The sequence below is a fragment of the Musa acuminata genome, unplaced genomic scaffold (assembly GCF_036884655.1).
Source record: "Musa acuminata AAA Group cultivar baxijiao unplaced genomic scaffold, Cavendish_Baxijiao_AAA HiC_scaffold_1138, whole genome shotgun sequence".
NCBI classification, from domain to species: Eukaryota; Viridiplantae; Streptophyta; class Magnoliopsida; order Zingiberales; family Musaceae; genus Musa; species Musa acuminata.
In genome coordinates, this window is record NW_027021350.1 from 2,088,800 (window position 1) to 2,116,715 (window position 27,916).

Consider the following 27,916-nt stretch of genomic DNA (forward strand, 5'->3'; position numbering starts at 1 on the left):
CTCCACAATCATCCAACAATCTTCTCTGTCTATTCTTTTAAATCTTTCCTCTTAAAATCTTTAGTTAAATTAAAATTTTATCAACTAAACATATTACTAAAAAAATAATTATACTGTTCCATATTTTTAAGACACTAAAATGATAATACAACATTAAATTATAAAAAAACAAAAAACACTTCATCTGACGTTAATAGTTAACTGAAACTAAAACTAAACACGAGAGCCATGTTGGGTCTATTAGAAGGCACAAGCAACGTCAAAACACATAATCTAATTGCTCTTAATGTGTGAGTCTGGATATGTTATTTCCAGAACAAATATGTTATTTCCTTGGAAGTATGTTCCGTCCAAGCGACTCTTCCATAATTCTTTGAGATGTCTACCCCTTAAAAGTAAGGTGTGTCCTCATTAAATTAGATCTCAATCATCTAAATAAGACAGCACAGTTAACAATATGCCTTCACACCAATTAACATGATCGAGGGCAAGTGGACACTGATCGATCGGTTGGCAGAATTAGCCAAATATGGTAGAAACAGAACACAAAAAGCTTGATAATTTGGTTACCTTTCCAAAGTAATCGACTTCCCCAACTCCTATTTCTGAGACATCAGCATAAAAGAATCAGTACCTTTTGTTGCAGAAAAAACAAAAAGAAGAAGAATCACCAAATCAACATGGAAGTCATACACCAAGAAACTCTTGGAGAATTTAAATTGTCACAAATGTAAAATGATTAATTTGCAGTCAGCACTTGCAATCCTAGTTTTCGGCAACAACATGGTTCTTTCCCTGCACAGCAACAACATAGGAATCATATTGAGCAATAAATTTCTCCGTGCGGAGCAGGAAAAGGAATTTCTTTCTGAACTTCTCTTCGGTTGGCAACATGACAGATAGCAGGTTATGTTCTCTATCCAGCAATTTATTCTGATTAAGAAACTTCAGAACGTCATATCGAGGTCTCAACCTCTTCTCCAAGCTATACTTCAGAAGCATGGGATAGCGACTGATACATGTCAGCTCACAACCAGCTTCCTTCGTCAGGAATGTCATCTTGTCACATATGTTCTTCTTTGAGAGTGTCCAAATTTTTGGGCACTTCCTGAATAAAGCATTGATGTCAGGCTGGGACCACCCAAAGCTCATCAGAGTTACCGACATAGCATCAAACTTGGACCTGCTCACATTAACGACCACATGAAGTGCATAAGTGTATACTCCAGAATCACGTGGGACACCCAATTCCTCAATATATTTGATAACTTCCTTTAATTTGTCTATTCTACCAAAATAGCCCGGCATAGTCACCACCATATGCGCGATGCGCTCGTCACTGATGCCATGTTCCCTCAAGAGAGATATACTGGGTTCTATATTCCGAGCCAAGCTAGAAGTAAGAATAAACAAGTTCCTCTTACAGGCTTTCAGAAACCTCTCATTAGAACCAAGAAGTGACCTCCAGAAGTTGATCGTTGGTTGGATATCACGGAAACAGAGCAGAGTCGGACATGATGAAACCAGCTGAAATATTTCAGTGTCAGAAAATCCCATGTCCTGCAAAGATCTCATCCTGGGCTTCAGGACAGTCTCTACGTTAGCAAATATCAACTTGGGTTGCCTCCGGGTAAGCTTCATGACTTGTGCATCACTCCAACCGCTCTGCTTAAAGAACTCGATGGAAGGACTTGAACTTGGAAGTTTTTTTTCACAGATGCGATCCTTGGCCATTTTCGCAGCCTCTTTTGAGGAAAGTTCACATAACTGAAGGGGGTCGACCAACATAAATTTGGATCTATGATTTGAACTGTGGTCTTCGGCAGTGGAAAAGCTAAACAGACTGCAGAGTTGATATGAGGAAAGATGGATGGTGGACTTGTTACATGAGAGAAGGCAAAAGAGCCTCTTCTGCACCAAAAACATTGTCTTTTGAGGCAGTATCCCGTACTGTTTGCAGAAAAATACAAGAAAAGTAGTCTTATTTCTGCCCTCTCCAATCCAAATTCCTCCTCTGCCTCAAATCAAGGATGGTGAAAACTTTCAACTAATCATCTGTCTCGGACAACATTCCTCTACCACTCATGTTAATCCACATGCATTCAATTCCAATCAGCCATTTCTTTCAGAGATAAGTCTCTAACTGGTGTTTGCGAGTTGATAAAGAGTACCTATGATTAGTTACTCATTCTCATGCTCGCATCCGAGCAATTCTCCACCACTGAAATAATGGCTTCAAATAACACCTGCACACTGACACTAAATTCCATTTATTTTTTTATTGTAGTTGGTGGGTTTAGAAACTACCAAGCGTCCTATATCCCAGTAGCAATTGAAAAACCATATCAAATGTATTTTCATCAAATATTCTGCATAAGAGTATACTCATGTTTATACTAATAGGTTGAACATCAATGACTTGCAAAGGGTACCACAGAATTCAGAATAACTGGAAGATGAATAATGTTTTCTCTAACATCAGATTCACTAATGTCCTACAACTAAAACCTGGAACATTTCAAATCAGCACTTCCAGAGTAACTGATCCATTTAATCAAGAATGCCCAAGAGATGATCTAGATTGACTAATGTCCTACAACTAAAACCTGAAACATTTCAAATCAGCACTTCCAGAGTAATTGATCCATTTCATCAAGAATGCCAAGATTTGATCTAGTTATAAGTCTAGCAAAACCGGTAAGTAGAAAAGACACATTTTAATTAATCAATAACAGTAATTTGTGAGGTTCAACATTCTAAAAAAGGCATTGCTGATGAAGATGTGCAACTTGACAAAAGAAAACAACATAGCTGGAAGACCAGAGAAAGGCAATAAATTTTCTGAAAAATGAATAAAGAGATAACAAAACTGCCTCAATCAAGAAATGCTACAGTTTATTTGGCTCTATGCTGACAAAGGAACTTAATTTATGAGAAAGATGCTCATGTAAACAACTTCAACTGCAGTAAAAAACATTATATGTAGCCTCAGCTACATATCATTAATGAAGAAAAAAAGCCTAGATCAGTGAGTTGCCAATAAAACCAGCAAGTGCAAACAACCACAATAATAACAAAAGCCATGATGTCCAAACTATTCACGATCAGCCATATGGATCTTTTGCATCATTGAACTCTGTGTAAGAAAATATCTGTAGTTAAATTAAGAGCATTCAAATCTCTTTCTATTGTTACCAGTAAAGTCCACTTCAAATCACCAACTAAACCTGCAAATACAAGATTTGACAATTCAAATGTAAGCAGGCCTCTGTGTTTTGAGGCACGAACAAGCCTCAAGTAGTGAAGATAGTTGCTTTCAGCACGACAGCAGAGAACACACTATGTTGACATAAAGGTGTAAGGTTATACCTAACCAAATACATTGAGATTTTGGGTCTATTTTGGGGTTTGGAGATCACATCAAAGTCTAGTTGTTTACTCAACTTGTACCTTAGTGTGAGTCAGGTCCTTTGGATCATTTCGGGTTTTGTGTTGAAATTGTCCGGTGTGGACTGTAAAAACAATGTAGTAGACATTATAAGAAAACTAAGAGGTTTGATGAACCAAACACTTCATCAAAACAAGCAGTTGCTGTTGAGAGAGCTTCTTTTGGGAAAACTGGTCAGATTAGTACTACTAAGATATATTTTGAATTATAATGCTTCACATGAGGAATAGTCAGACTAGTGCATGATTCTATTAACAAATAATTATAGTTTTCTTTGGCCAGTGACCCAATTATTGCCTCTGCTATCTCTTGTTCTATCTTTTCCATGCGTTTTATTTTTTTAAGACTTCCCCAGTTCTCTTTGCTCTATCTAAAAGCAGCACTTTTGCTGTCTAGCTTAACAACAGTATTTAACTTGCATTCTGCAACTTCTTATTTCTTTGAAGTAAATGCGCATATATGATATGCATGCATTTTTGCATCATTGAACATTTGAGATTGATAAAATTTACATTATTAGGTCAGTTCTAAACCAACTCATATCCGAGAGCTGGAAATTAATTGTCACTTGCCACTAAATACACTCATTGGAAATGTCGTAATATAACAAAAATTAGAATACCGAGTGTTGGTGTGAACAACTTTTGAGCCGTGGCCTCGGGGCCGTCGCAGCTCGATTCAGGTCCGAATGGCAGGGATCTTGCTCGGAGTCCCTCGGGGGTTGTCGATGCGGCCGGTTGCAAGGATCGACTTACATAGGAGCTCGTGGGGGCGTCCTGCGGGGAAGGGTTCCACTCTGCGGCGTTGGGATGAAACAGCTCTGTCTTCGTACCTACACACAGGTCGGGTCGGAAGCTCGACCCGACCCCTCCGACGATCAAGTCAATGATGTGGGGTGGTGCGGTGTTTTCCTCTGTGTCTCCCCTCTCCTTTAGAACGCGAGGGTATTTATAGGGAAGTTTAGTGTTACCTGATGTGCCTGCCCGCAGGGAGCAGGATCGTACCTCTAATGGCGTCTGACATCGCTGTTGGCGTGGCATGAGGGATCGAGCCTGAGCGATCGTTAATGGGCCTCGGCCTGTGTTCTGGTTCGTTTGACCAGGTCTAACCGGGTTGATCGAGGCGTGAGCTTCGTCTGGGTCAGCTGACGTCAGCCCGAGTCAGTCCGATGGGGAAGCGGCGCGGGCCCTTGAGGCCTTGATGTGGCCGCACGACCTGGACTCCACCGTGAGCGGGTCATCGCTGAGGGGACTCCGGGAACGCTATAGTATCCCGGAGGACTATATCCTCAACGCCCCTGAACCGGGACAACGGGCCTACGACCAGGTTCCGAAGGGTTTTGCGTTAACCCTAGACGCCCTGGAGGCGGGTCTGCGCTTTCCCCTTCACCGCCTCATTGTCTCTTGTATCTCTCTCTGGCGGATCTCGCCATCCCAGGTGGCGCCAAACTCTTGGCGTTCCTAGGGGAATGCCACTACGCCAACATCACCCCCACACTCAATCTGTTTCTGTCCTGCTACCGTCTTTCCAAAGGGCTAGGGGGTTACTTTCTGTCTGCCCGAGCGGGCTTTCGAGTCGGGGGGGCCCCTTCCAACAACAAAGGATGGAAGGGGAGGTTTTTCTATGTTAGTTGTGCAAGGGATTAGGGTTTTGGGGTCCGGTGGTCCGCGAGGGTGATTGATAACACCGGCCCGAGCCTGAGCGACGAAGAACGCCGGGATCTGGGGAGGCTCAGGGAGGTTCTCCCCAGGTCCCAGGCCATCTGGAATATAACCGAGCGGTGGCTGGTCTCAGTCCGACGCCTCGGGGTATGTTAATAGCGCCCTGTCCGGGTATTCCGTGGCTCGCCCCTAGTTCTAACTTTTGACCTACTTTTTGCAGAAATGGTGAATCTCCGATCCCTTCTGGGAGGTCGGGCGTCGCTCGCTTCTTCTCCACGTCCATCAGCCGACCCGAAGCCCGACTCGAAGGACGCCCCGTTTGAGGTCGAGCGTCCTCGAAAGAAGGCCAAGCTCTCTGTCTCTAGGGGAGCTAAGGCGGGTCCTCATCGAGGCGCGGCGGGACCCAGTCGGGAGGCGACAGGGAAGGACCCGCGCCCTCCCTCCGTGCGCGATCTATGTCGACTACCTACGAGCAACGACAAGCCATTTCTATCGCGGTTGGTGGGCGAGATCCCGACGGGGGAGGCAAGTGACCCCCTGGTCGCCCGCTAGGGGGGCCTGTCCCGGGGGGACAAGGTGTGGGCCGGAGGGGATTCCTCTGCGGCCTTCCTCCGGGGTGCGCTTCATCCCAACATGGCTCGGGACATATATACCCTGCCCTCGGAGGCTTTGCTTGGCAAGTCGGCCAAGTCCCTGACATTGGTAAGTATTGCGCCTGCTATTTCTAGCTATACATCCGACGGTGTCTCTCCTGACCTGTCCTCCTCGTTGCAGGGCCTTCACTACGCGACGGCCCTGATGGATCGAGTGCGTGACGCTGGCCGGATCATCGGGGGCCTAATCGGTCGCAATGCTGAATTGCGCTGCCAGGTGAAGGAGGTCTGTGCCGGGGCGAGCCCGGAAGCCGTGGCGACCGCTGAGAAGCGAGCGGCGGATTCGGAGGCAGAGGTTGCTCGCCTCAAGTCGGAGCTCCAAGCCTCCGAAACTTCGAATAAGGAGCCCCAGAAAACTGTAAGGGTAGAGCAGACCAAGCTCCGTCTGTTAAAGACGGAGGCGAGCACCCTCAGCAAGAAGTTGGAGGAGGCGAAGGCGGAGGCGAGAGCGGCTTCTGAAGCGCTTGCCGAGGAGGCTCGCCTCCGACCCGACAAGGACAAAGAGCTGATCGTGACGTACAAGAAGTCCGAGGGGTTCGAACTCGGGCTGACGCGGACGGGGCAAGTTTCCTTCGAATACGGATACCGGATCGCCACATCCCACTTCCGTGCGCCCACCCAGGCCTCGAGGTAGAGGAGGATCCCTTCACTCCCCACCCCGAAGATCTAGAGGTGGACATGCCCGAGGACGTCCCTTTTGACGATCGCCTGGAGGTCCCAAAGGAATAAGAGGGCCCTGTAATTTTGCAGTTTTTTATTTCTAAGGTGTCGGTCTGTCTGTAAGTCGGTGTCGAGTCCTGTAGTCCTGGTTTTCCTTAAATGAAAGAAAATTTTTTCTCTTGTATATTGCAAATCCTTCATTTTCTCACACGAAAAACTTTTTAAGGTTTTGGACGTTCCATGTCCTTGGCAAAGAATAGCCAGCCAATGTCGCGAGCCGATACGTACCCGGTCGGACAATCTCGACGACCCGATAAGGTCCTTCCCATTTGGGAGTGAGCTTACCGTGCGCTCGGGTCGGGTCGCTTACCTCGGCCCTGCGCAGCACTAGGTCGTCCAGCCTGATGGGCCGGGGGCGGACCCTTCTGTTGTAAATCCTGGCGACGGCTCTTTTGTACAAGAGGGCCTTTAGGTGCGCGTCGGCTCGCCTCTCCTCAAGCAGGTCCAATCCGGCTCGGGATCCTTCGACCGATATCCCTTCGTCGTAGGATTCCGTTCGTGGGGTGGAAATTTCCACCTCAACGGGGAGAACGGCCTCGGTACCGAACGCTAGGCTGTAGGGGGATTCCCACGTCGCGGTTTTGGGCGTGGTCCGCAAGGACCATAAGACGCTTGGGAGTTCGTCAACCCAAGCGGTTCGAGCCATGAGCGTCCTTCTTCGAAGTCCGCCCAGGATGGCTCGGTTGGTCACCTCAGCCAACCCGTTCGTTTGGGGATGTGCGACCGAGCTGAACCTCAGCTGGATGCCATGGGATGCGCAGAACTCTTTGAACCGAGCACTGGCAAATTGCGCCCCATTGTCAGTGATGATGACTCTGGGCAGACCAAACCAGGTAACAATGTTCCTCCACACGAATCTCTCCACCTGACGCTCCGTGATCGCTGCCAGCGGTTCGACCTCGACCCATTTGGTGAAGTAGTCTATCCCGACAATAATACATCTTCGTTGCCCCGAAGCAGGGGGGAAAGGGCCGAGAAGGTCCATTCCCCACTACGCCAAAGGCCACGCGCAATCCACGGGCGTCAGCGGTACCGTCGGTTGTCGAGGCGTCGGTGCGTGACACTGGCAGGCATCGCATCTTTGCACATATGCCCTCGCGTCTCGACACATAGTGGGCCAGTAGTACCCTTGACGAAGCGTCTTGAATGCCAGGGTACGCCCACCTATGTGCTCACCGCAAATCCCGTCGTGGACCTCGGCAAGAACTGACTGAGCCTCTTCGGGCTCCAGGCAGCGCAGGAGGGGGCGTGAATACGATCTCCTATATAACCGTCCGTCGATTTCTCGGTACCAGGCTTGGTTTCGACGCAGGCGCCGAGCCGCGGCTTCGTCGTCAGGAAGCGTCCTATGACGTTTGAAGTCTAACATCTCCTACACCCATGTCGTTGGGGAGCGAGCAGCGGCCACCGCTGCGACCGCGATGGCTCGGGTGGGGAGTTCCTCCACGTCGAGCTCACTCTCGGGACCTGACCTCGAGGCCAGCTTGGCCAGCGTGTCCGCCCGTTCGTTTTGGCGCCTCGGCACCCTAGACAATATGAAGCGGGAGAAATGGGCGGCAAGAGCCTTTACCTCCACCAGATACTTCGACATGGTTGGGTCCCGTGCCTCATACCCTCCGATGAGCTGTTCGGCAACCAGCTGCGAGTCGGTGAGGACGTGTATGTCACCCACCTGCATTTCCACGGCTAGTCTGAGCCCCGCCAGCAACGCTTCGTACTCCGCTTCGTTGTTGGTGGCCTTGAATCCGAAGCGGAGGGAGCGCTCGAACAAGCGCCCATCGGGGGCTTCTAACACCAGCCCGGCCCCCGCGCCTTTTCGGCCGGATGATCCGTCCACGCGGCGGAGCCATTCCGTCTTCACACGTCCTAGCTCCTCGCCCTCGGGCTGGGTTAGTTCTGAGATGAAGTCAGCCAACACCTGCGCCTTGATGGCGGTCCTCGGGACGTACCGAATATCGAACTCACCGAGCTCCACTGACCACTTGAGGAGGCAACCTGCTAGGTCAAATTTAGACAAAACCTGACGGAGCGGCTGGTCGGTGATTACCTCGATCGGATGAGCTTGGAAGTAGGGGCGCAGCTTCCGGGCGGTCAGTATGAGCGCCAACGCCAGCTTCTCGATCAGGGGGTATCGTTCCTCGGGCCCACTAAGGACATGGCTGGTATAGTAAACCGGTCGCTATTCTCTAGAGGCCTCCTTGACTAGGACAGAACTTACTGCATGTTGAGAGGCGGCCAGGTAGACACCCAGCTTTTCCTAAGGGGACACCGAAGCGAGGCGAGGAAGGGAGACCAGATGCTCCTTTACGAGGGCGAGACCCTTCTCGCATTCCGCCGTCCACGCAAAGTCCTTGGGATCCTTCAGAGCCCGGAAGAAGGGGAGCATCGGTCGCCCAATCGGGAAAGGAACCTTAACATGGCAGCGAGCCTTCCGTTCAGGCGCTGCACTTCCTTGATTGTCCGAGGGGCCTGCATGTCGATAATCGCCTGTATCTTTTCGGGGTTCACATCGATTCCCCTTTCATGTATGATGAACCCGAGGAACTTGCCCGAGTTAACACCGAAGGCGCACTTGGCGGGGTTGAGTCGCATGTTGTACCTTCGCAGTGTGTTGAAAGTCTCGGCCAAGTCGGACAAGTGAGTCGTCGCCGCGCGACTTTTTACAATCATATCGTCGACGTAAACCTCCATGTTTCCCCCTATCTGGTGAGCAAACATTTTGTTCACAGTCCTTTGATACGTAGCCCCGGCGTTCTTCAACCAGAATGGCATAACCTTGTATAAGTATACCCCTCGGTCGGTGAGGAAGGCGGTGTGCTGCTGGTCTTCGGGCGCCATCCTGATCTGGTTGTAGCCGGAGAAGGCGTCCATGAATGAAAGGCGGGCGTGACCGACTGTTGCGTCGACTAGCTGGTCGATCCGCGGGAGGAGGTAGCAATCCTTCGGACACGCACGATTAAGATCGGTGTAGTCAACACACATTCTCCAGCTTCCATTAGGTTTCTTCACGAGGACTACATTGGACAACCAGCGTGGGTATTTGGCTTCTTCAATGAAGTCTGCCACCAGAAGTCGTTCCACCTCTTCTCGGACGACCTGCTGGCGTTCGGGGGCGAGGCGCCGGGGCTTCTGCTTTACTGGTCGCACGTCGGGGGAGACGCACAAGCGGTGCTAAGATACCTCAAGGTCGACACCTGGCATGTCAGTGGGTGACCAGGCGAAGATATCGACATTCTCTTAGAGGAGATTGATAAGCTGGTCTCATTCCTGCTCGGGAAGCTCTTACCCGAGCTTGATCGTCCGATCGGGACGTCCCTCCAGTATTGGCACATCCACCGTAGGCTCCATCGGCTCGGGGTGCTGAGCCGGCTTTTTCGCTTCTCGGGGGTCTTTGAGGGGCAGTTCGACCGTCCTTTTGTACAGGGAGACCACGGTCAAGTAACACCTCCTTGACTCGCGAGGGCTCCCCCGGGCCACTCCAACCCTTGCTCGGGTCAGGAACTTCAAGGTTCGGTGGTAGGTGGAGATAACCGTCCTGAATTTGTTAAGGGTGGGGCGCCCCAGAATCACGTTGTAAGCGGTAGGGTGGTTGACCTCCAAGAAAGTTGCCATCACCGTCTTCGTCCTCGGCACTTCCTCGAGGGTTAAGGGTAAGGTGATCGCGCCCAGCGATGAAATTGATTCACCGGTGAACCCGGTGAGCGCTGAGTTCATAGGCTTCCGGGCGTCGTAGGAGAGCCCGAGTTTCTGGAAGGCGTCCAGATAAAGGATGTCGACCGAACTTCCAGTGTCGACCATGATCCTCCTTACTTGGGCGTTGGCGATTCTGGCGGCCACCACCAACGCGTCATCGTGCTCGAGCCGCATGTCCCTCTCGGGGGGGAAACGTGACCTCGGGCTCGGACCCGCGCCCAAGGTCTTCGGTTGCGACAACGCGGGCATATGCTTTTCGCCCGGACATGCTACTTCCCCCAGATGTCGGGCCGCCCATGATCACGTCAATCTGCCTTTCGACGGGGCCCTCGGGCCGGGGGGAATACTCTTTACCCTGTCGTAGATAGCGGCCGAGGTGACCTCTCCGAATCATCTCATCGATCTGTCGCTTCAGCTCGCGGCACTCTTCCGTGTCATGCCCGTTTTGCCGGTGAAAGCGGCAATACCGCGTCTTGTCCGCGAGCTCCCGTGGGCTCCTCATCGGACTGGGGGTCTGGAGCAGCCCCTTCTCCTTTATCTGGAGGAATATCTGCGTTCGGGACGCTCCCATAGTGGGGAGTGGCGACCTCGACGCTGAGGGGTCGAACCGGTCCGACCTTCGCCTCGACGGGCCGGGCAGCTACCCTCGCAGTGGCTCCGTCCAAGGCCTTTTATGTTCCTCGCGTCTCCCCAACATCCAGGCTTCCGCCGCGACATAGTGGTTGACTCGCTGGAGCATTTCTGAAACTGGTGGTGGGGGGTCGCTCCACGAGGGACCAGAAAAACCTGGACGGACGGAGACCCGCCATGAATGCCTGCATCAACAAAGAGGGGTGAGCTTCTGACAAGCCCCTGATTTCTGTGGCGAATCGGCTCACAAAACGAGAGAGGGGTTCGTCCTCCTTTTGGTTCAGTCCAAGGAGGAGGGCGACGGACAGCTTCGATCGGGCCACAGCCAGGAAGTTGAGTTCGAACTCCTTAGCGAGTTGGTCGAAGGAAGCGATTTCGCCAGTCTTCAAGCCGTTGTACCACGTGCGTGCTGGCCCCCTTAGGGTTGTGGGAAACGCCCTGCACATCAAAGCGTCAGCAGTTCCGTATAGCGCCATCTGAGCCCGAAAGGCGGCCACGTGGTCCGCGGGGTCGGTGGTGCCATCGTAGGCGTCCAGGGAGGGGAGTCGAAAGCTCGGGGGCACCGGTTGGTCGCGTATCTCAGCAGCGAACGGCGACCCCCGGTGTGCATCATCCCCTGGCTCTCCCTTTGAGGCATGGACCTCCTTCCGCACTTCTTTGAGTCGTTGACTGAGAAGGCGCAGCTGGGCCCGGAAGGAGTCCGCTGAGTCGGGAGATATCGCCTCATGCTCGGGTCGACCGGTTGGGTTTCCCCCTGCTTGATCTCCAAGGAGAAACACCCGGGTCTGAGGTGAAGCAGGGAGTATCGAGGTGGTCGCGTGAACCGGTGCAGAGGACTCCACTCGACGCGTAGGGCGGGCCGTAGACGTGTTCATTGATTGAGAAATGAGCGGGACGACGGTCTGCACCATTCCCGCCAAGGTTCGGACCTGGAGGGCAAGGTCCTGAAAGGCTTCGGATGACACGGGTGACGGCACGCTCGGAGCGACCTCGGGCGGAAGCAAACCAGGGTCATTGAACAAACGCCAGTAGCGTTCCGAGGTCGTGACGAGGTCCTCGGCCCATGGCCCGTCACGCGAGGGGCGCCCGACCTGCGCCCTTGTTAAGAACGATCCCTCGACGGGGAGTTCGTCGGGGTCTGTCTGAGGATCCCGCGGCATTCGGCCATCCTTCTAGGGCCAAACTGTTGGTGTGAACAACTTTTGAGCCGTGGCCTCGGGGCCGTCGCAGCTCGGTTCAAGTCCGAATGGCGGGGATCTTGCTCGGAGTCCCTCGAGGGTTGCCGATGCGGCCGGTTGCAGGAATCGACTTACATAGGAGCTCGTGGGGGCGTCCTGCGGGGAAGGGTTCCACTCTGTGGCATTGGGAAGAAACAGCACCGTCTTCGTACCTGCACACAGGTCGGGTCAGAAACTCGGCCCGACCCCTTCGACGATCAAGTCAATGATGTGGGGTGGTGCGGTGTTTTCCTCTGTGTCTCCCCTCTCCTTTAGAACGCGAGGGTATTTATAGGGAAGTTTAGTGTTACCTGATGTGCCTGCCCACAGGGAGCAGGATCGTACCTCTGATGGCGTCTGACATCGCTGTTGGCATGGCGTGAGGGATCGAGCCTGAGCGATCGTTACTGGGCCTCGGCCTGTGTTCTGGTTCGTTTGACCAGGTCCAGCCGGGTTGATCGAGGCGTGAGCTTCGTCTGGGTCAGCTGACGTCAGCCCGAGTCATGTCGTCATTTATTACCCTCATCACTGAGCACCATGTTTGACCACAGTATCTAGACTACGATCATGTTTGACCACAGTATACACTATATACATCCCAGATTTTACACCTATGCCTATTACAGATTTCGATTTGTAATTTTATGATTTATATTTTTATCTTATGTAAATTAGTCAGGCATTGTTATGTATAAGGATTTACTAAAAATAAATGGGAAAGAAATGTTGGAAACAGTTATGGAAACTACTTGCAATTTAAAAACTCATTTAATGTGCTGTAATGGTTCAAAAAGTCATAACTCTTTAGGATAACTGAAAGGATGTTTTAGCATCCTTTCAATGTCTAAATAAACTTCGCTATATTGAAGAGTAAAGCAATAAGAAAATTCTAGTGCAAACAAAGTACTGAATTCTGTCTTTCTCTTTATTTTCTAGTTGATTTTTTATTCTTCAAGTAATCAAGAAGTGCAATCTTGATTATTTCAGGTAATAGGCATTGTATCCTTAGAGATAGAATTTCTGTGAAGCCATCTGCATTGTAGTGGGAAAATTATCTTATCTTGAAGATAGTTTCCTAGAAATGCCTTGCCTAATTTTGTTTTGTTCAAGTTTTACTCAGATCTGTATTTCTACTACAACAACTGTACCAATGTTCAAGAACAAAAGAAGATAATTGATGTCATAGGGAATTTGAAATGTCAGATAAAATTATTTTGAATACCAAAATGACTAATGTTTCAACAATGTAAAAATGAAACCACAGTTTATTATGACTGCCAAGGCACATATCTACCATCTCATTGCAAAGAAATGAAAATGAGAAAAAATGGAAATAAAAATATAAGCACAGCAAAATATAAAATCACATCTATGGATGAAGAAATCCACAGCCATGCGCAACAAAAAAGAACTAAGAGCTTCGATGTAATGAGCAGAGCATGAAGATACAGTGACAGCTCCTAATAGCTTCTAGTACCAAAGTGCCCTCTCCAAATCCCATTAATGATGGCACCCCTTAGCCTCAAAATTGAATATATAATGCATTCTCTATGTGTAATTAGTAAATACGTGTGAAAAGAGGTCCAACGTTTCATTACTGTGGTTCAAAGCAAGACACCAGAACCAGCATGCATGTGATGAAGTTATCCCAAGGGCAAAAAATAGACAAGAAACATGAGCTACGCCCCCATGTGTGGTTCCATCTGATGACTAAAGTATGCATATTATTATGTCTAAGCAACAAATAGGTATCAATTCATATTACAATATGTATAGGCACGGCCAGATAATATGCATTAGGGACTCATTACAGATTAACCCATGTAGTTAGCTACCTTTAGCATCTCTGTCCCTACACTTTAAAATATAACATTTACGTCCTTATAATTACGAAAGTGAAACATTTAGACCAATTTACCATGATGAGGTCAGTTTTACTAACGGAAATACGAAAACAAAGGGAAAAAATATTATTTTAATGTTCCAGTTTGTGATGACGAACAGCGTTGGTGGTGCTAGACGACAACGCAGCTGGGTGTCACGGGTGATTGTTATGGATGAGGAGAATAGTAACGAGAGGTGAGGGCCGCTCTGCATCTGCATTTGCGTCGATGTAGTGTCGAGCGACGAGATGGCCACTGATGCAAATGTTGAGCGGCACCGCTCAGCATCAACATCAACGCAGTTGCCGAGAGGCACCCTTCGACATTTATATCGACAATCCTTTCATCGCTAGACAACTGCATCGACGTCGATATAGATACAAAGCGGCTTTCACCTCTCATTATCGCTCTCCTTATCCACAACAATCACCCACAGCCCTCGGTGACGCCGTCGTCCACAACCACCGACGTCATCCGCCACCACTAACTGAAATATTTAAATTACCTTTTAACCTTTTATTTTTGTATTTTCGTTGGTAAAACTGACAACGTTAGAGTAAATAAACATAGATATTATACTTTTGTAATTATAGGGATGGCAATGTAATTTTTTAAAATGTAAGGATCGAGATGCTAAACCTAGACATTGCACTTACACGCAATAGGGAGTAGGAATTGAGGTTGCCTAGGACTCTCCAATAGGAGGGGAAGAAACATTCCAAGGGAGATGAGTCACACGAGGGTGGGGATCAAATTGCTTGTCTTAATGGACCCAACGGAGGTTCAATTTAGGTGCAACACCACTCGAGCGTGCGACTAGACCGCCCAATGCCCAGTCGGTGCTCGCCTAAGCATCGCATGAGTGAAAACGCCTGCGTGATGTTCATGGCAAGGCACTCAGGCCTCGCCTCGTGTGATTAGGCGATCACCAAGCACCCAATGTTTAGGTTAGATAGAACTAAGATGATCTAACTTGAATCTCATGACGTTTAAAAAATAGATATACAACCAATGTAGCTCAAATTCAATAATCTTTCTGGACCTATGATGAATTTGGTTCAAATCAGTGAGAATATGCCAATAAAACCAACAAGTGCAAACGACAACAATAATAACAAAAGCCATGATGCCCAAACTATTTATCATCATCCATATGGATCTTTTGTATCTTTGAACTCTGTGTAAGAAAATATCTGTAGTTAAATTAAGAGCATTAAAATATCTCTGCATTGTTACCAGTAAAATCTACTTCAATCACCAACAAAACCACCAAATACAAGATTTGACAATCCAAATATAAGCAGGCCTGTGTGTTTTGAGGTATGAGCAAGCCTCAAGTAGCGAAGATAGTTGCTTTCAGCACTTGGCAGAGAACATACTATGCTGACATAAAAGTGTAAGTTTATACCTAACCAAATACATTGAGATTTTGGGTCTATTTTGGGGTTTGGAAATCAAGTCAAATTCTAGTTGTTTACTCAACTTGTACTTTAGGGTGAGTCGAGTCCTTTGTATCATTTGGGGTTTTGTGTTGTTCTGGTGTGCTGGAAAAGGAAACTACAATGCAGTAAACATAATAAGAAAACTAAGAGGTTTGATGAACCAAACACTTCATCAAAATAAATAGTTGCTGTTGAGATAGTTTCTTTTGGGAAACCTAGTTAGATTAGTATTATCTTAGGTATATTTTTAATTAAAATGCTTCACATGAGGAATAGTCAGACTTGTGCACGATTCTATTGACAAATGATTATGATTTTCTTTGCACAGTGACCCGATTATCGTCTCTGCTATCTCTTTTTCTAACTTTTCCATGCTTTTTTGTCTCTAAGACTTCCCCGATCCTCTTTGCTCTCTCCGAAAGCATCACTTCTCCTGCTGTCTATCTTAACAACAGTATTTAACTTGCATACAGTGACATGCTATTTCTTTAAAGTAAATGCTCATGACATGCTGCAGACTGCTTGTTGGGAGGGGTAGCGGGTAACTATCAGGGAGTAGGAAAGGGAAGGGGAAGATGTAAAGAGAGGGTGAAGAGAAGGAGAAGGGATTGTGCGACGGCGAAGGAGGAGTAAGAGAGAGATACCGGACGCCGTACCGTTCGCTGGCGGAGAGGAAGCCGCAGCATCCACCGTTCTCCGAGGAAAAAGCCGCAGCGATGAGAGCTCGACGGAGGAAGATGCCGCCGCCTTTCGCCAAGGAAAACGCCGCAGTCGCAGTAAGAGAAGGGAGACAGTTTCACCGCTTCATTTAGGGCATTTGAGGATGCCGTTCTCATCTGGTTCAATCGAAACGAAGATCCAAATTGACTTGACTCGGGCTCGACCCTGCCTGAATCAGGCGGCCGGCTGGGCTGCAGCCGGTTGAACACGCTCGCCCGGCCCACTTATCGGGCGCCCGCTGACATCAATGGCTTCAGCTTCGGCTACCTATCACTGATGAAGAAAATTTATTTTTATTTTTATTTTTTTTATTCAGAATCTTCACCGGAATAATCTAAATCAGCGAGAATTTACTAATAAAGCCAACAAGTGCAAACAATCGCAATAATAACAAAAGCCAAAAAAAATATCCCAACTATTTACGATGTGTGTAAGAAAACATATGTAGTCAATTCTCCTTCGATTCACAAACTAAACCAGCAAATATAAGATTTGATGATTTAAATATAAGTAGGGCAATGTGTTTTGAGTTATGATCGAGCCTCAAATTATCATTATCTAGAGAGTGGCTTTCATCTCCGTAAAGTTATATTTAAGCCTTAATCACCATTTCTGAATCATTGATTTCAAAAATTGTCAATTCAAAATTTGGAATCAAAATTCGAATTGGCAAGAATTGGTTTCGGTTTATTGTAGTTTGAACCGATAATTTTTCATTATTTTATTTAAAAATAATTTATAATCTAAATTTTTTTAATTTTATTTTTAATTTTTGGAGACAATGAATGTAGGACTATAATGAGTATGAGTGTAAATATGTAATGATATAATAAAATATTTGATATAAAATTATGTAAAAATTTATAAATATTTAATGTTTTCTGATGTTAGTTGTCCCGATCGTTCCTTCAATTAATATATTAAATAGGAGATCGTTATCCTCGTAGATGATCTCTAAGTTCTATTTCGTCGTCTTTGTCTATCAACTAATTCGAGGGTCATGCTCAATCTTACTTTCATCTAGGATCCATTCTCTTGTGTTGAAGTCTTGATCCATAGCTATCATCGATACTAAGATTGTTAGTATTAATCATCATCATTTAAAATATTATTGTATATCATATCCATCGTTCTAGAGTAAGAAACTCTATACCTATCGTACTATCACCAAACTGAAAAGAAGTTGTTAGATACATATTAAGTTTGAGCTTAATGATCGATTTGATTTTTTAACCTTTGTAATAATAGTTTTTCTCCCTTACAAATTTTATTATCTCTAATAACTTGATGGAGAAGTTTGAAAGAAACTATGTTTTCTACTATAATTAGCACTATAATAGTTATATAAGTTAATAATTAATTTTTTAATATCTCTAATTTTATGACCAATATCATTGACTCCTAAATTTTCATAATAAGTGGTTAAATAATTGAATAATTACTAAAGTCACTTAATCTAGAGCTAAAAACATATGTGATTAAATAAATTGAAAGAATTAAAAAAATTATATTTTTTTAATTTTATAGTCATTATTGTCATATTTAAATTGTTATCATATTGATATTCTTATAATTCACCAAGCATATTAATACAAACAACCAAAAAAAAATTATGCATAGTAAATGTATATATTACATTATTAAAAATTTTTAAAATTCTTTCGCATACATTCCAATGTTGTGAATATAAGCAAACTTTCATAATATTATTTGTAATAAAAATATATAATAATTTTTTATATTCATAATATTTTTTAAATAATTTATATATTGAATTCCATTAGGTAGAAATATCTTTAGGAAATCTTTTGATCCTTTTATTATTTAATTTATAAAATCTGATTTATTTTTTTCATTACTACTTATGGATGACTTCACATGAATGAAATAGCTTGCTTAATAGGAGAGATAAAAGTTTGACCATAAATTCAAAACATGACGAGCATATCTAACATGAAAAAAAAAAACCATCGATGTTTCGTATATTTTTGAAGTATAATTTAAATATGTCTAACTTGAGTTTAGTTATCATATCAATTTCTTTGACATCCATGCTAATGTGTTGGCTTTATTGAAATACCAATATCGGGTTTTCAAAAACCTCATTGGTGGTGAAGTTATAGCTTCTACTTATTATCATATTAAAAAAAAGAGAGAGCATTCAAACTTCAATTAGTGCTTAATCAATGATGTGATAGAAAATTAGAGATTCTAAGAGTATTTATAGGGTTTATTTTTATTTTTATTTTTAAATATCTCCAAAACTAACTATTATTTGGTTGTTGAAAGGATACATTTATTTTTTAAATTTTAATTATAAAATAATTAAAATACCCTTAAATATAGTCATTTATATCACTATCTAAAGGGGCAAACTAATCATTTTCCCCTCCTTCAATTGTTGGGCCAAGTAAGGACTATTGGGCTCGATCATTTGAGCCCAATAGTAAATAAATAACCTATTTGATCGAGGTTTTTAATATAAAAATGATCAAATTAACGATTCGAACTAGAATAGTAGATTTCAAGATCAAATTAAAATTTTAATTATAAAATAACTAAAATATCCTTAAATATAGTCATTTATATCACGGGTAAACTAATCATTTTTCCCTCCTTTGATTGTTGGGTCAAGTAAGGACTATTAGGCTCGATCATTTGAGCCCAATAGTCCATCGATAACCTATTTGATGGAGGGTTTTTTTATATAAAAATGATCAAATTAACGATTCGAACTAGAATCAGAAACGTAGATTTCGAGATTCGATGAGCCAAACACGTAGATTTCATGATTCGAGATTCGATGAGCCAAACACTTCATCAAAATAGAAATGATCAAATTTTATCAGTTATATGTTTACTTGTTGACGTTTTATACTTGTTGACGTTTTATCCTTTCGAAGCACGTAATCTCCAAAAAGCATCTTTAAGGGTAAGAGAAATCCCGCGGACTTATGAACCTTTGATTCTCATACTCCTCAACAAATGTGGAATTAAATGGACTTATTAGAATTGAACTCATTCGTCCAACTCACTTATATGTGATTTTGTTCGTCTTAATAAAAAAATTTATATGTAGCTTTAGCTATACACATATATATATATATATATATATATATATATATATATATATATATATATATATATATATCTTTTAATTAAGATGCTTCACTGTCATAATATTGATCAAGAATTTGTTGATGAAACCTGCAAGTGCAAACAATCATAATAATAACAAAAGTGATAGTTATGACTAGTAAATTAAAAGCATTAAAATCTCTTTGTATTGTGACTAATAAATTCTTCTTCTAATAACCAACTAAATCATCAGATACAAGATTTGATAATTAAAATATAAGCAATGCAACGTGTTTTAAGATACGAATAAGCCTTAAGGCATCAAGATGCCTCAAGGTATCAAGATAAAGGTATCAAGATAAGGTGTGTTTAAGGTTATGCTTAACCAAATGCATTAAGATTTTAGATTTATTTTTGAGATTAGAAATAAGTCACGTTATAGTTTTATTCAGCACCTTTGGATCGTTTAATATTTTGATGATTGTTAAAATTTTTGAAATTTTCTAGTGTGCTTGAACAGGATATTATAAAGCAATACACAAAATAAGGAAATGCTAACTTATTTTTTTATTTAATTTTTAAGTAGATTGTTTGAGATTATGTGGTAAGGATAGTCATTCACGAGCATACAGGTCAGGTCGCATCAATGACCTACCGACCAAATGATCCTTTATAACCCTTAAACTCTAATTTCTTTATATATATATATATATATATATATATATATATATATATATATATATATATATATATATATATATATATATATAAAAGAATCAGTATTATTTTTCTTGTAGAAAAAATAAATAGAATAAAAATCCTAAAATCAACATGGAAGTTCTACTCCAATAAACTCTTGGAGAATTTAAATTGTCACAAATGTTATAGGTTTACACTAGCAATCCAAGTTTTCGGCAACAACATGGTGCTTTCCCTGCACAGCAACAACATAGGAATCATATTGAGCAATAAATTTCTCCTTGCGGAGCAGAAAAAGGAATTTCTTTCTGAACTTCTCTTCGTTTGGCATCATGACAGATGGCAGGTTATGTTCTCTATCCAGCAATTTATTCTGATTAAGAAACTTCAGAACTTCATATCGAGGTCTCAACCTCTTCTCCAAGCTAAACTTAAGAAGTATGGGATGGCTACTGATACATGTCAGCTCACAACCAGCTTCCTTCATCAGGAATATCATCTTGTCACAAATCTTCTTCTTTGAGAGTGTCCAAATAGTTGGGCACTTCCTGAATAAAGCAATGATGTCAGGCTGGGACCACCCAAAGCTCATCAGAGTTACCGACGTAGCATCAAACTTGGACCTGCTCACAATAATGAGCACATTAAGTGCATAAGTGTATACTCTAGAATCACGTGGGACACCCAATTCCTCAATATATTTGATAACTTCCTTTAATTTGTCTATTCTACCAAAATAGCCACGCATTGTCACCACCATATGCGTGATGCGCTCGTCACTGATGCCATGTTCCCTCAAGAGAGATATACTGGGTTCAATATTCTGAGCCAAGCTAGAAGTAAGAATAAACATGTTCCTCTTGCAGGCTTTCAGAAACCTCTCATTAGAACCAAGAAGTGACCTCCAGAAGTTGATCCTTGGTAGGATATCATGGAAACTGAGCAGAGCCGGACAAGATGAAACCAGCTGAAATATTTCAGTGTTAGAAAATCCCATGTCCTGCAAAGATCTCATCCTGGGCTTCAGGACAGTCTCTACGTTAGCAAATATCAACTTGGGTTGCCTCTGGGTAAGCTTCATGACTTGTGCATCACTCCAACCGCTCTGCTTAAAGAACTCAATGGAAGGACTTGAACTTTGAAGTTTTTTTTCACAGATGCGTTCCTTGGCCATTTTCGCAGCCTCTTTTGAGGAAAGTTCACATGACTGAACGGGGTCGACCAACATAAATTTGGATCTATGATTTGAACTGTGGTCTTCGGCAGTGGAAAAGCTAAACAGACTGCAGAGTTGATATGAGGAAAGATGGACGGTGGACTTGTTACATGAGAGAAGGCAAAATAGCCTCTTCTGCACCAAAAACATTGTCTTTTGAGGCAGTATCACGTACTGTTTGCAGAAAAATACAAGAAAAGTAGTCTTATTTCTGCCCTCTCCAATCCAAATTCCTCCTCTGCCTCAAATCAAGGATGGTGAAAACTTTCAACTAATCATCTGTCTCAGACAACATTCCTCTGCCACTCATGTTAATCCACATGCATTCAATTCCAATCAGCCATTTCTTTCAGAGATAAGTCTCTAACTGGTGTTTGCGAGTTGATAAAGAGTACCAATGATTAGTTACTCATTCTCATGCTCACATCCAAGCAATTCTCCACCACTGAAATAATGGCTTCAAATAACACCTGCACACTGACACTAAATTCCATTTATTTTTTTATTGTAGTTGGTGGGTTTAGACACTACCAAGCGTCCTATATCCCAGTAGCAATTGAAAAACCATATCAAATGTATTTTCATCAAATATGCTGCATAAGAGTATACTCATGTTTATACTAATAGGTTGAACATCAATGACTTGCAAAGGGTACCACAGAATTCAGAATAACCGGAAGATGAATAATGTTTTCTCTAACATCAGATTCACTAATGTCCTACAACTAAAACCTGGAACATTTCAAATCAGCACTTCCATCGTAATTGATCCATTTAATCAAGAATGCCAAGAGATGATCTAGATTCACTAATGTCCTACAACTGAAACCTGAAACATTTCAAATCAGCACTTCCAGAGTAATTGATCCATTCCATCAAGAATGCCAAGAGATGATCTAGTTATAAGTCTAGCAAAACCGGTAAGTAGAAAAGACACTGTTTAATTAATCAATAACAGTAATTTGGGAGGTTCAACATGCTAAAAAAGGCATTGCTGATGAAGATGTGCAACTTGACAAAAGAAAACAACATAGCTGGAAGACCAGAGAAAGGTAATAAATTTTCTGAAAAATGAATAAAGAGCTAAGAAAACTGCCTCAATCAAGAAATGCTACAGTTTATTTGGCTCTATGCTGATAAAGGAACTTAATTTATGAGAAAGATGCTCATGTAAACAACTCCAACTACAGTAAAAACTTTATATGTAGCCTCAGCTACATATCATTAATGAAGAAAAAAAGCCTAGATCAGTGAGTTGCCAATAAAACCAGCAAGTGCAAACAACCACAATAATAACAAAAGCCATGATGTCCAAACTATTCACGATCAGCCATATGGATCTTTTGCATCATTGAACTCTGTGTAAGAAAATATCTGTAGTTAAATTAAGAGCATTCAAATCTCTTTCTATTGTTACCAGTAAAGTCCACTTCAAATCACCAACTAAACCAGCAAATACAAGATTTGACAATTCAAATGTAAGCAGGCCTCTGTGTTTTGAGGCACGAACAAGCCTCAAGTAGTGAAGATAGTTGCTTTCAGCACTACAGCAGAGAACACGCTATGTTGGCATAAAGGTGTAAGGTTATACCTAACCAAATACATTGAGATTTTGGGTCTATTTTGGGGTTTGGAGATCACATCAAATTCTAGTTGTTTACTCAACTTGTACCTTAGTGTGAGTCAGGTCCTTTGGATCATTTCGGGTTTTGTGTTGAAATTTTCCGGTGTGGGCTGTAAAGACAATGCAGTCGACATTATAAGAAAACTAAGAGGTTTGATGAACCAAACACTTCATCAAAATAAGCAGTTGCTGTTGAGAGAGCTTCTTTTGGGAAACCTGGTCAGATTAGTACTACTTAGATATATTTTGAATTATAATGCTTCACATGAGGAATAGTCAGACTAGTGCATGATTCTATTAACAAATAATTATAGTTTTCTTTGGCCAGTGACCCAATTATTGCCTCTGCTATCTCTTGTTCTATCTTTTCCATGCGTTTTATTTTTTTAAGACTTCCCCAGTTCTCTTTGCTCTATCTAAAAGTAGCACTTTTGCTGTCTAGCTTAACAACAGTATTTAACTTGCATTCTGCAACTTCTTATTTCTTTAAAGTAAATGCGCATACATGATATGCATGCATTTTTGCATCATTGAACATTTGAGATTGATAAAATTTACATTATTAGGTAAGTTCTAAACCAACTCATATCCGAGAGCTGGAAATTAATTGTCACTTGCCACTAAATACACTCATTGGAAATGTCATAATATAACAAAATTTAGAATACTGAGCACCATATTTGACCACAGTATCTAGACTACGATCAAGTTAAGCAAATTTAGATAAATATTAGTCAAGATTATTTTTTATGACCTCCAGTACAAGTTACTATGATTGTGGACACTCTTAATAAGTCTAACTTTGCCAATAGAGAAGTAAGAGGCTGCTTCTCACGGATCAGACCAGTAAGATCCTACAAGTACTGGGTAAGTCAGGATTCAGTGCAAAGTCCGAAAAAGGTTTGCCAAATTTAGAATTCAAAACTCGTATATTTTGTGAATATGGTTCCTTATATTTAGTCCAAAGTTTAAGGTTAGTCCACTTATGGATATACACTATATACATCCCAGATTTTACACTTATGCCTATTACAGATTTTGATTTGTAATTTTATGATTTATATTTTTCTCATATGTAAATTAGTCAGGGATTGTTATGTATAAGGATTTACTAAAAACAAATGGGAAAGAAATGTCGGGAACAGTTATGGAAACTACTTGCAGTTTAAAAACTCATTTAATGTGCTGTAATGGTTCAAAAAGTCATAACTCTTTAGGATAACTGAAAGGATGTTTTAGCATCCTTTCAATGTCTAAATAAACTCCGCTATATGGAAGAGTAAAGCAATAAGAAAATTCTATTGCAAACAAAGTACTGAATTCTGTCTTTCTCTTTATTTTCTAGTTGATTTTTTATTCTTCAAGTAATCAAGAAGTGCAATCTTGATTATTTCAGGTAATAGGCATTGTATCCTTAGAGATAGAATTTCTGTGAAGCCATCTGCATTGTAGTGGGAAAATTATCTATCTTGAAGATAGTTTCCTAGAAATGCCTTGCCTAATTTTGTTTTGTTCAAGTTTTACTCAGATCTGTATTTCTACTACAACAAATGTACCAATGTTCAAGAACAAAAGAAGATAATTGATGTCATAGGGAATTTGATTTGAAATGTCAGATAAAATTATTTTGAATACCAAAATGACTAATGTTTCAACAATGTAAAAATGAAACCACAGTTTATTATGACTGCCAAGGCACATATCTACCATCTCATTGCAAAGAAATGAAAATGAGAATAAATGGAAATAAAAATATAAGCACAGCAAAATATAAAATCACATCTATGGATGAAGAAATCCAGAGCCATGCGCAACAAAAAATAACTAAGAGCTTCGATGTAATAAGCAGAGCATGAAGATAGAGTGACAGCTCCTAATAGCTTCTAGTACCAAAGTGCCCTCTCCAAATCCCATTAATGATGGCACCCCTTAGCCTCAAAATTGAATATATACATGCATTCTCTATGTGTAATTAGTAAATACGTGTGAAAAGTGGTCCAACATTTCATTACTGTGGTTCAAAGAAAGACACCAGAACCAGCATGCATGTGATGAAGTTATCCCAAGGGCAAAAAATAGACAAGAAACATGAGCTACGCTCCCATGTGTGGTTCCATCTGATGACTAAAGTATGCATATTATTATGTCTAAGCAACAAATAGGTATCAATTCACATTACAAAATTATTTGATGTTCATAACCATTTGAGAACCGAATTATGCGGCAAGCAACAAGAAATTAATAAAGGATCAAAAGATTAAATAAAATAGCATGTATTCCAATATGTATAGGCACGGCCAGATATTATGCATTAGGGACTCATTACATATTAACCCATGCAGTTAGCTACCTTTAGCATCTCTGTCCCTACACTTTAAAAGATTATATTTGCATCCTTATAATTACGAAAGTGAAACATCTAGACCCATTTACCATGATAACGTCAGTTTTACTAACAGAAATACCTAAACAAAGGGAAAAAAGATTATTTTAACGTTCCAACTTGTGATAACTAACAGCGTTGGTGGTCCTAACCGACAACACAGTTGGGTGTCACGGGTGATTGTTATGGATGAGGAGAGTAGTAACGAGAGGTGAGGGCCGCTCTGCATCTGCATTTGCGTCGATATAGTGTCGAGCAACTAGAGGACCACTGATGCAAATGCTGAGCGGCAGCATCAACGCAGTTGCCGAGAGGCACCCTTCGATATTTATATCGACAGTCCTTTCATCGCTCGGCAACTACATCGATGTCGATATAGATACAAAGCGACTATCACCTCTCGTCGCCGCTCTCCTTATCCACAACAGTCAGCCACAGCCCTCAGTGACGCTGTCTTCCAGAACTACCGACGTCATCCGTCACCACTAACTGAAATATTAAAATTACCTTTTATTTTTATATTTTTGTTTGTAAAACCGATAACGTTAGAGTAAATAAAATTAGGTATCATACTTTTGTAACTATAGGGATGGCAATGTAATTTTTTAAAATGTAAGGATCGAGATGCTAAACCTAGACATTGCACTTACACGCAATAGGGAGTAGGAATTGAGGTTGCCTAGGGCTCTCCAATAGGAGGAGAAGAAACATTCCAAGGGAGGTGAGTCACACGAGGGTGGGGATCAAATTGCTTGTCTTAATGGACCCAACTGAGGTTCAATTTAGGTGCAACACCACTCGATCGTGTGACTAGACCGCCCAATGCCTAGTCGGTGCTCGCCTAAGCATCGCATGAGTGAAAACGCCTGCGTGATGTGCACGGAAAGGCGCTCAGGCCTCGTCTCGAGTGATTAGGCGAGCACCAAGCACCCAATGTTTAGGTTAGATAGAACTAAGATGATCTAACTTGAATCTCATGACATTTAAAAAATAGATATACAACCAATGTAGCTCAAATTCAATAATCTTTCTGGACCTATGATGAATTTGGTTCAAATCAGTGAGAATATGCCAATAAAACCAACAAGTGCAAACGACAACAATAATAACAAAAGCCATGATGTCCAAACTATTTATCATCATCCAGATGGATCTTTTGTATCTTTGAACTCTGTGTAAGAAAATATCTGTTGTGAAATTAAGAGCATTATAATATCTCTCTATTGATACCAGTAAAATCTCCTTCAATCACCAACAAAACCACCAAATACAATATTTGACAATCCAAATATAAGCAGGCCTGTGTGTTTTGAGGTATGAGCAAGCCTCAAGTAGCAAAGATAGTTGCTTTCAGCACTTCGGCAGAGAACATACTATGCTGACATAAAAGTGTAAGTTTATACCTAACCAAATACATTGAGATTTTGGGTCTATTTTGGGGTTTGGAAATCAAGTCAAATTCTAGTTGTTTACTCAACTTGTACTTTAGGGTGAGTCGAGTCCTTTGTATCATTTGGGGTTTTGTGTTGTTCTGGTGTGCTGGAAAAGGAAACTACAATGCAGTAAACATAATAAGAAAACTAAGAGGTTTGATGAATCAAACACTTCATCAAAATAAATAGTTGCTGTTGAGATAGTTTCTTTTGGGAAACCTAGTTAGATTAGTATTATCTTAGGTATATTTTTAATTAAAATGCTTCACATGAGGAATAGTCAGACTTGTGCATGATTCTATTGACAAATGATTATGATTTTCTTTGCACAGTGACCGGATTATTGTCTCTGCTATCTCTTTTTCTAACTTTTCCATGTTTTTTTGTCTCTAAGACTTCCCCGATCCTCTTTGCTCTCTCCGAAAGCATCACTTCTCCTGCTGTCTATCTTAACAACAGTATTTAACTTGCATACAGTGACATGCTATTTCTTTAAAGTAAATGCTCATGACATGCTGCAGACTGCTTGTTGGGAGGGGTAGCGGGTAACTATCAGGGAGTAGGAAAGGGAAAGGGAAGATGTAAAGAGAGGGTGAAGAGAAGGAGAAGGGATTGTGCGACGGCGAAGGAGGAGTAAGAGAGAGATACCGGACGCTGTACCGTTCGCTGGCGGAGAGGAAGCCGCAGCATCCACCGTTCTCCGAGGAAAAAGCCGCAGCGATGAGAGCTCGACGGAGGAAGATGCCGCCGCCTTTCGCCAAGGAAAACGCCGCAGTCGCAGTAAGAGAAGGGAGACAGTTTCACCGCTTCATTTAGGGCATTTGAGGATGCCGTTCTCATCTGGTTCAATCGAAACGAAGATCCAAATTGACTTGACTCGGGCTCGACCCTGCCTGAATCAGGCGGCCGGCTGGGCTGCACCCGGTTGAACACGCTCGCCCGGCCCACTTATCGGGCGCCCGCCGACATCAATGGCTTCAGCTTCGGCTACCTATCGTTGATGAAGAAAAATTATTTTTATTTTTATTTTTTTTTTATTGAGAATCTTCACTGGCATAATCTAAATCAGCGAGAATTTGCTAATAAAGCCAACAAGTGCAAACAATCACAATAATAACAAAAGCCAAAAAAAATATCCCAACTATTTACGATGTGTGTAAGAAAACATATGTAGTCAATTCTCCTTCGATTCACAAACTAAACCAGCAAATATAAGATTTGATGATTTAAATATAAGTAGGGCAATGTGATTTAAATATAAGTTATATTTTTTAAGCCTTAATCACCATTTCAGAATCATTGATTTCAAAAATTATCAATTCAAAATTTGGAATCAACATCGAATTGGCAAAAATTGGTTTCGGTTTATTCTAGTTTGAACCGATAATTTTTCATTATTTCATTTAAAAATAATTT

At 42.6% G+C, this 27,916-nt stretch overlaps 2 protein-coding genes across 12 annotated transcripts; both read right to left on the bottom strand.

The window, feature by feature from the left end:
* Positions 1-690: 690 nt before the first annotated feature.
* LOC135671245 (transcription termination factor MTERF9, chloroplastic-like) lies at positions 691-16,161 on the bottom strand. 6 transcript variants are annotated; one of them, XM_065179251.1, is made up of 2 exons: positions 16,004-16,161; positions 691-2,253 (listed from the first exon to the last, which is right to left on the bottom strand). In XM_065179251.1, the coding sequence occupies exon 2, from the start codon at positions 1,924-1,926 to the stop codon at positions 766-768; it is 1,161 nt and encodes a 386-aa protein (XP_065035323.1). In that variant the 5' UTR covers positions 1,927-2,253; positions 16,004-16,161; the 3' UTR covers positions 691-765. The 6 variants fall into 6 exon arrangements, with proteins under 6 accessions (XP_065035323.1, XP_065035327.1, XP_065035326.1 ...); XM_065179255.1 differs by having other exon boundaries at positions 691-2,246; positions 16,004-16,158; XM_065179254.1 differs by having other exon boundaries at positions 691-2,259; positions 16,004-16,154.
* Positions 16,162-19,971: 3,810 nt separating this feature from the next.
* LOC103975186 (uncharacterized) lies at positions 19,972-27,315 on the bottom strand. 6 transcript variants are annotated; one of them, XM_065179328.1, is made up of 2 exons: positions 27,161-27,315; positions 19,972-21,537 (listed from the first exon to the last, which is right to left on the bottom strand). In XM_065179328.1, exon 2 carries the CDS (start codon positions 21,208-21,210, stop codon positions 20,041-20,043), a length of 1,170 nt encoding a protein of 389 aa, XP_065035400.1. In that variant the 5' UTR covers positions 21,211-21,537; positions 27,161-27,315; the 3' UTR covers positions 19,972-20,040. The 6 variants fall into 6 exon arrangements, with proteins under 6 accessions (XP_065035400.1, XP_065035401.1, XP_065035399.1 ...); XM_065179329.1 differs by having other exon boundaries at positions 19,972-21,543; positions 27,161-27,306; XM_065179327.1 differs by having other exon boundaries at positions 19,972-21,530; positions 27,149-27,306.
* Positions 27,316-27,916: the final 601 nt, after the last annotated feature.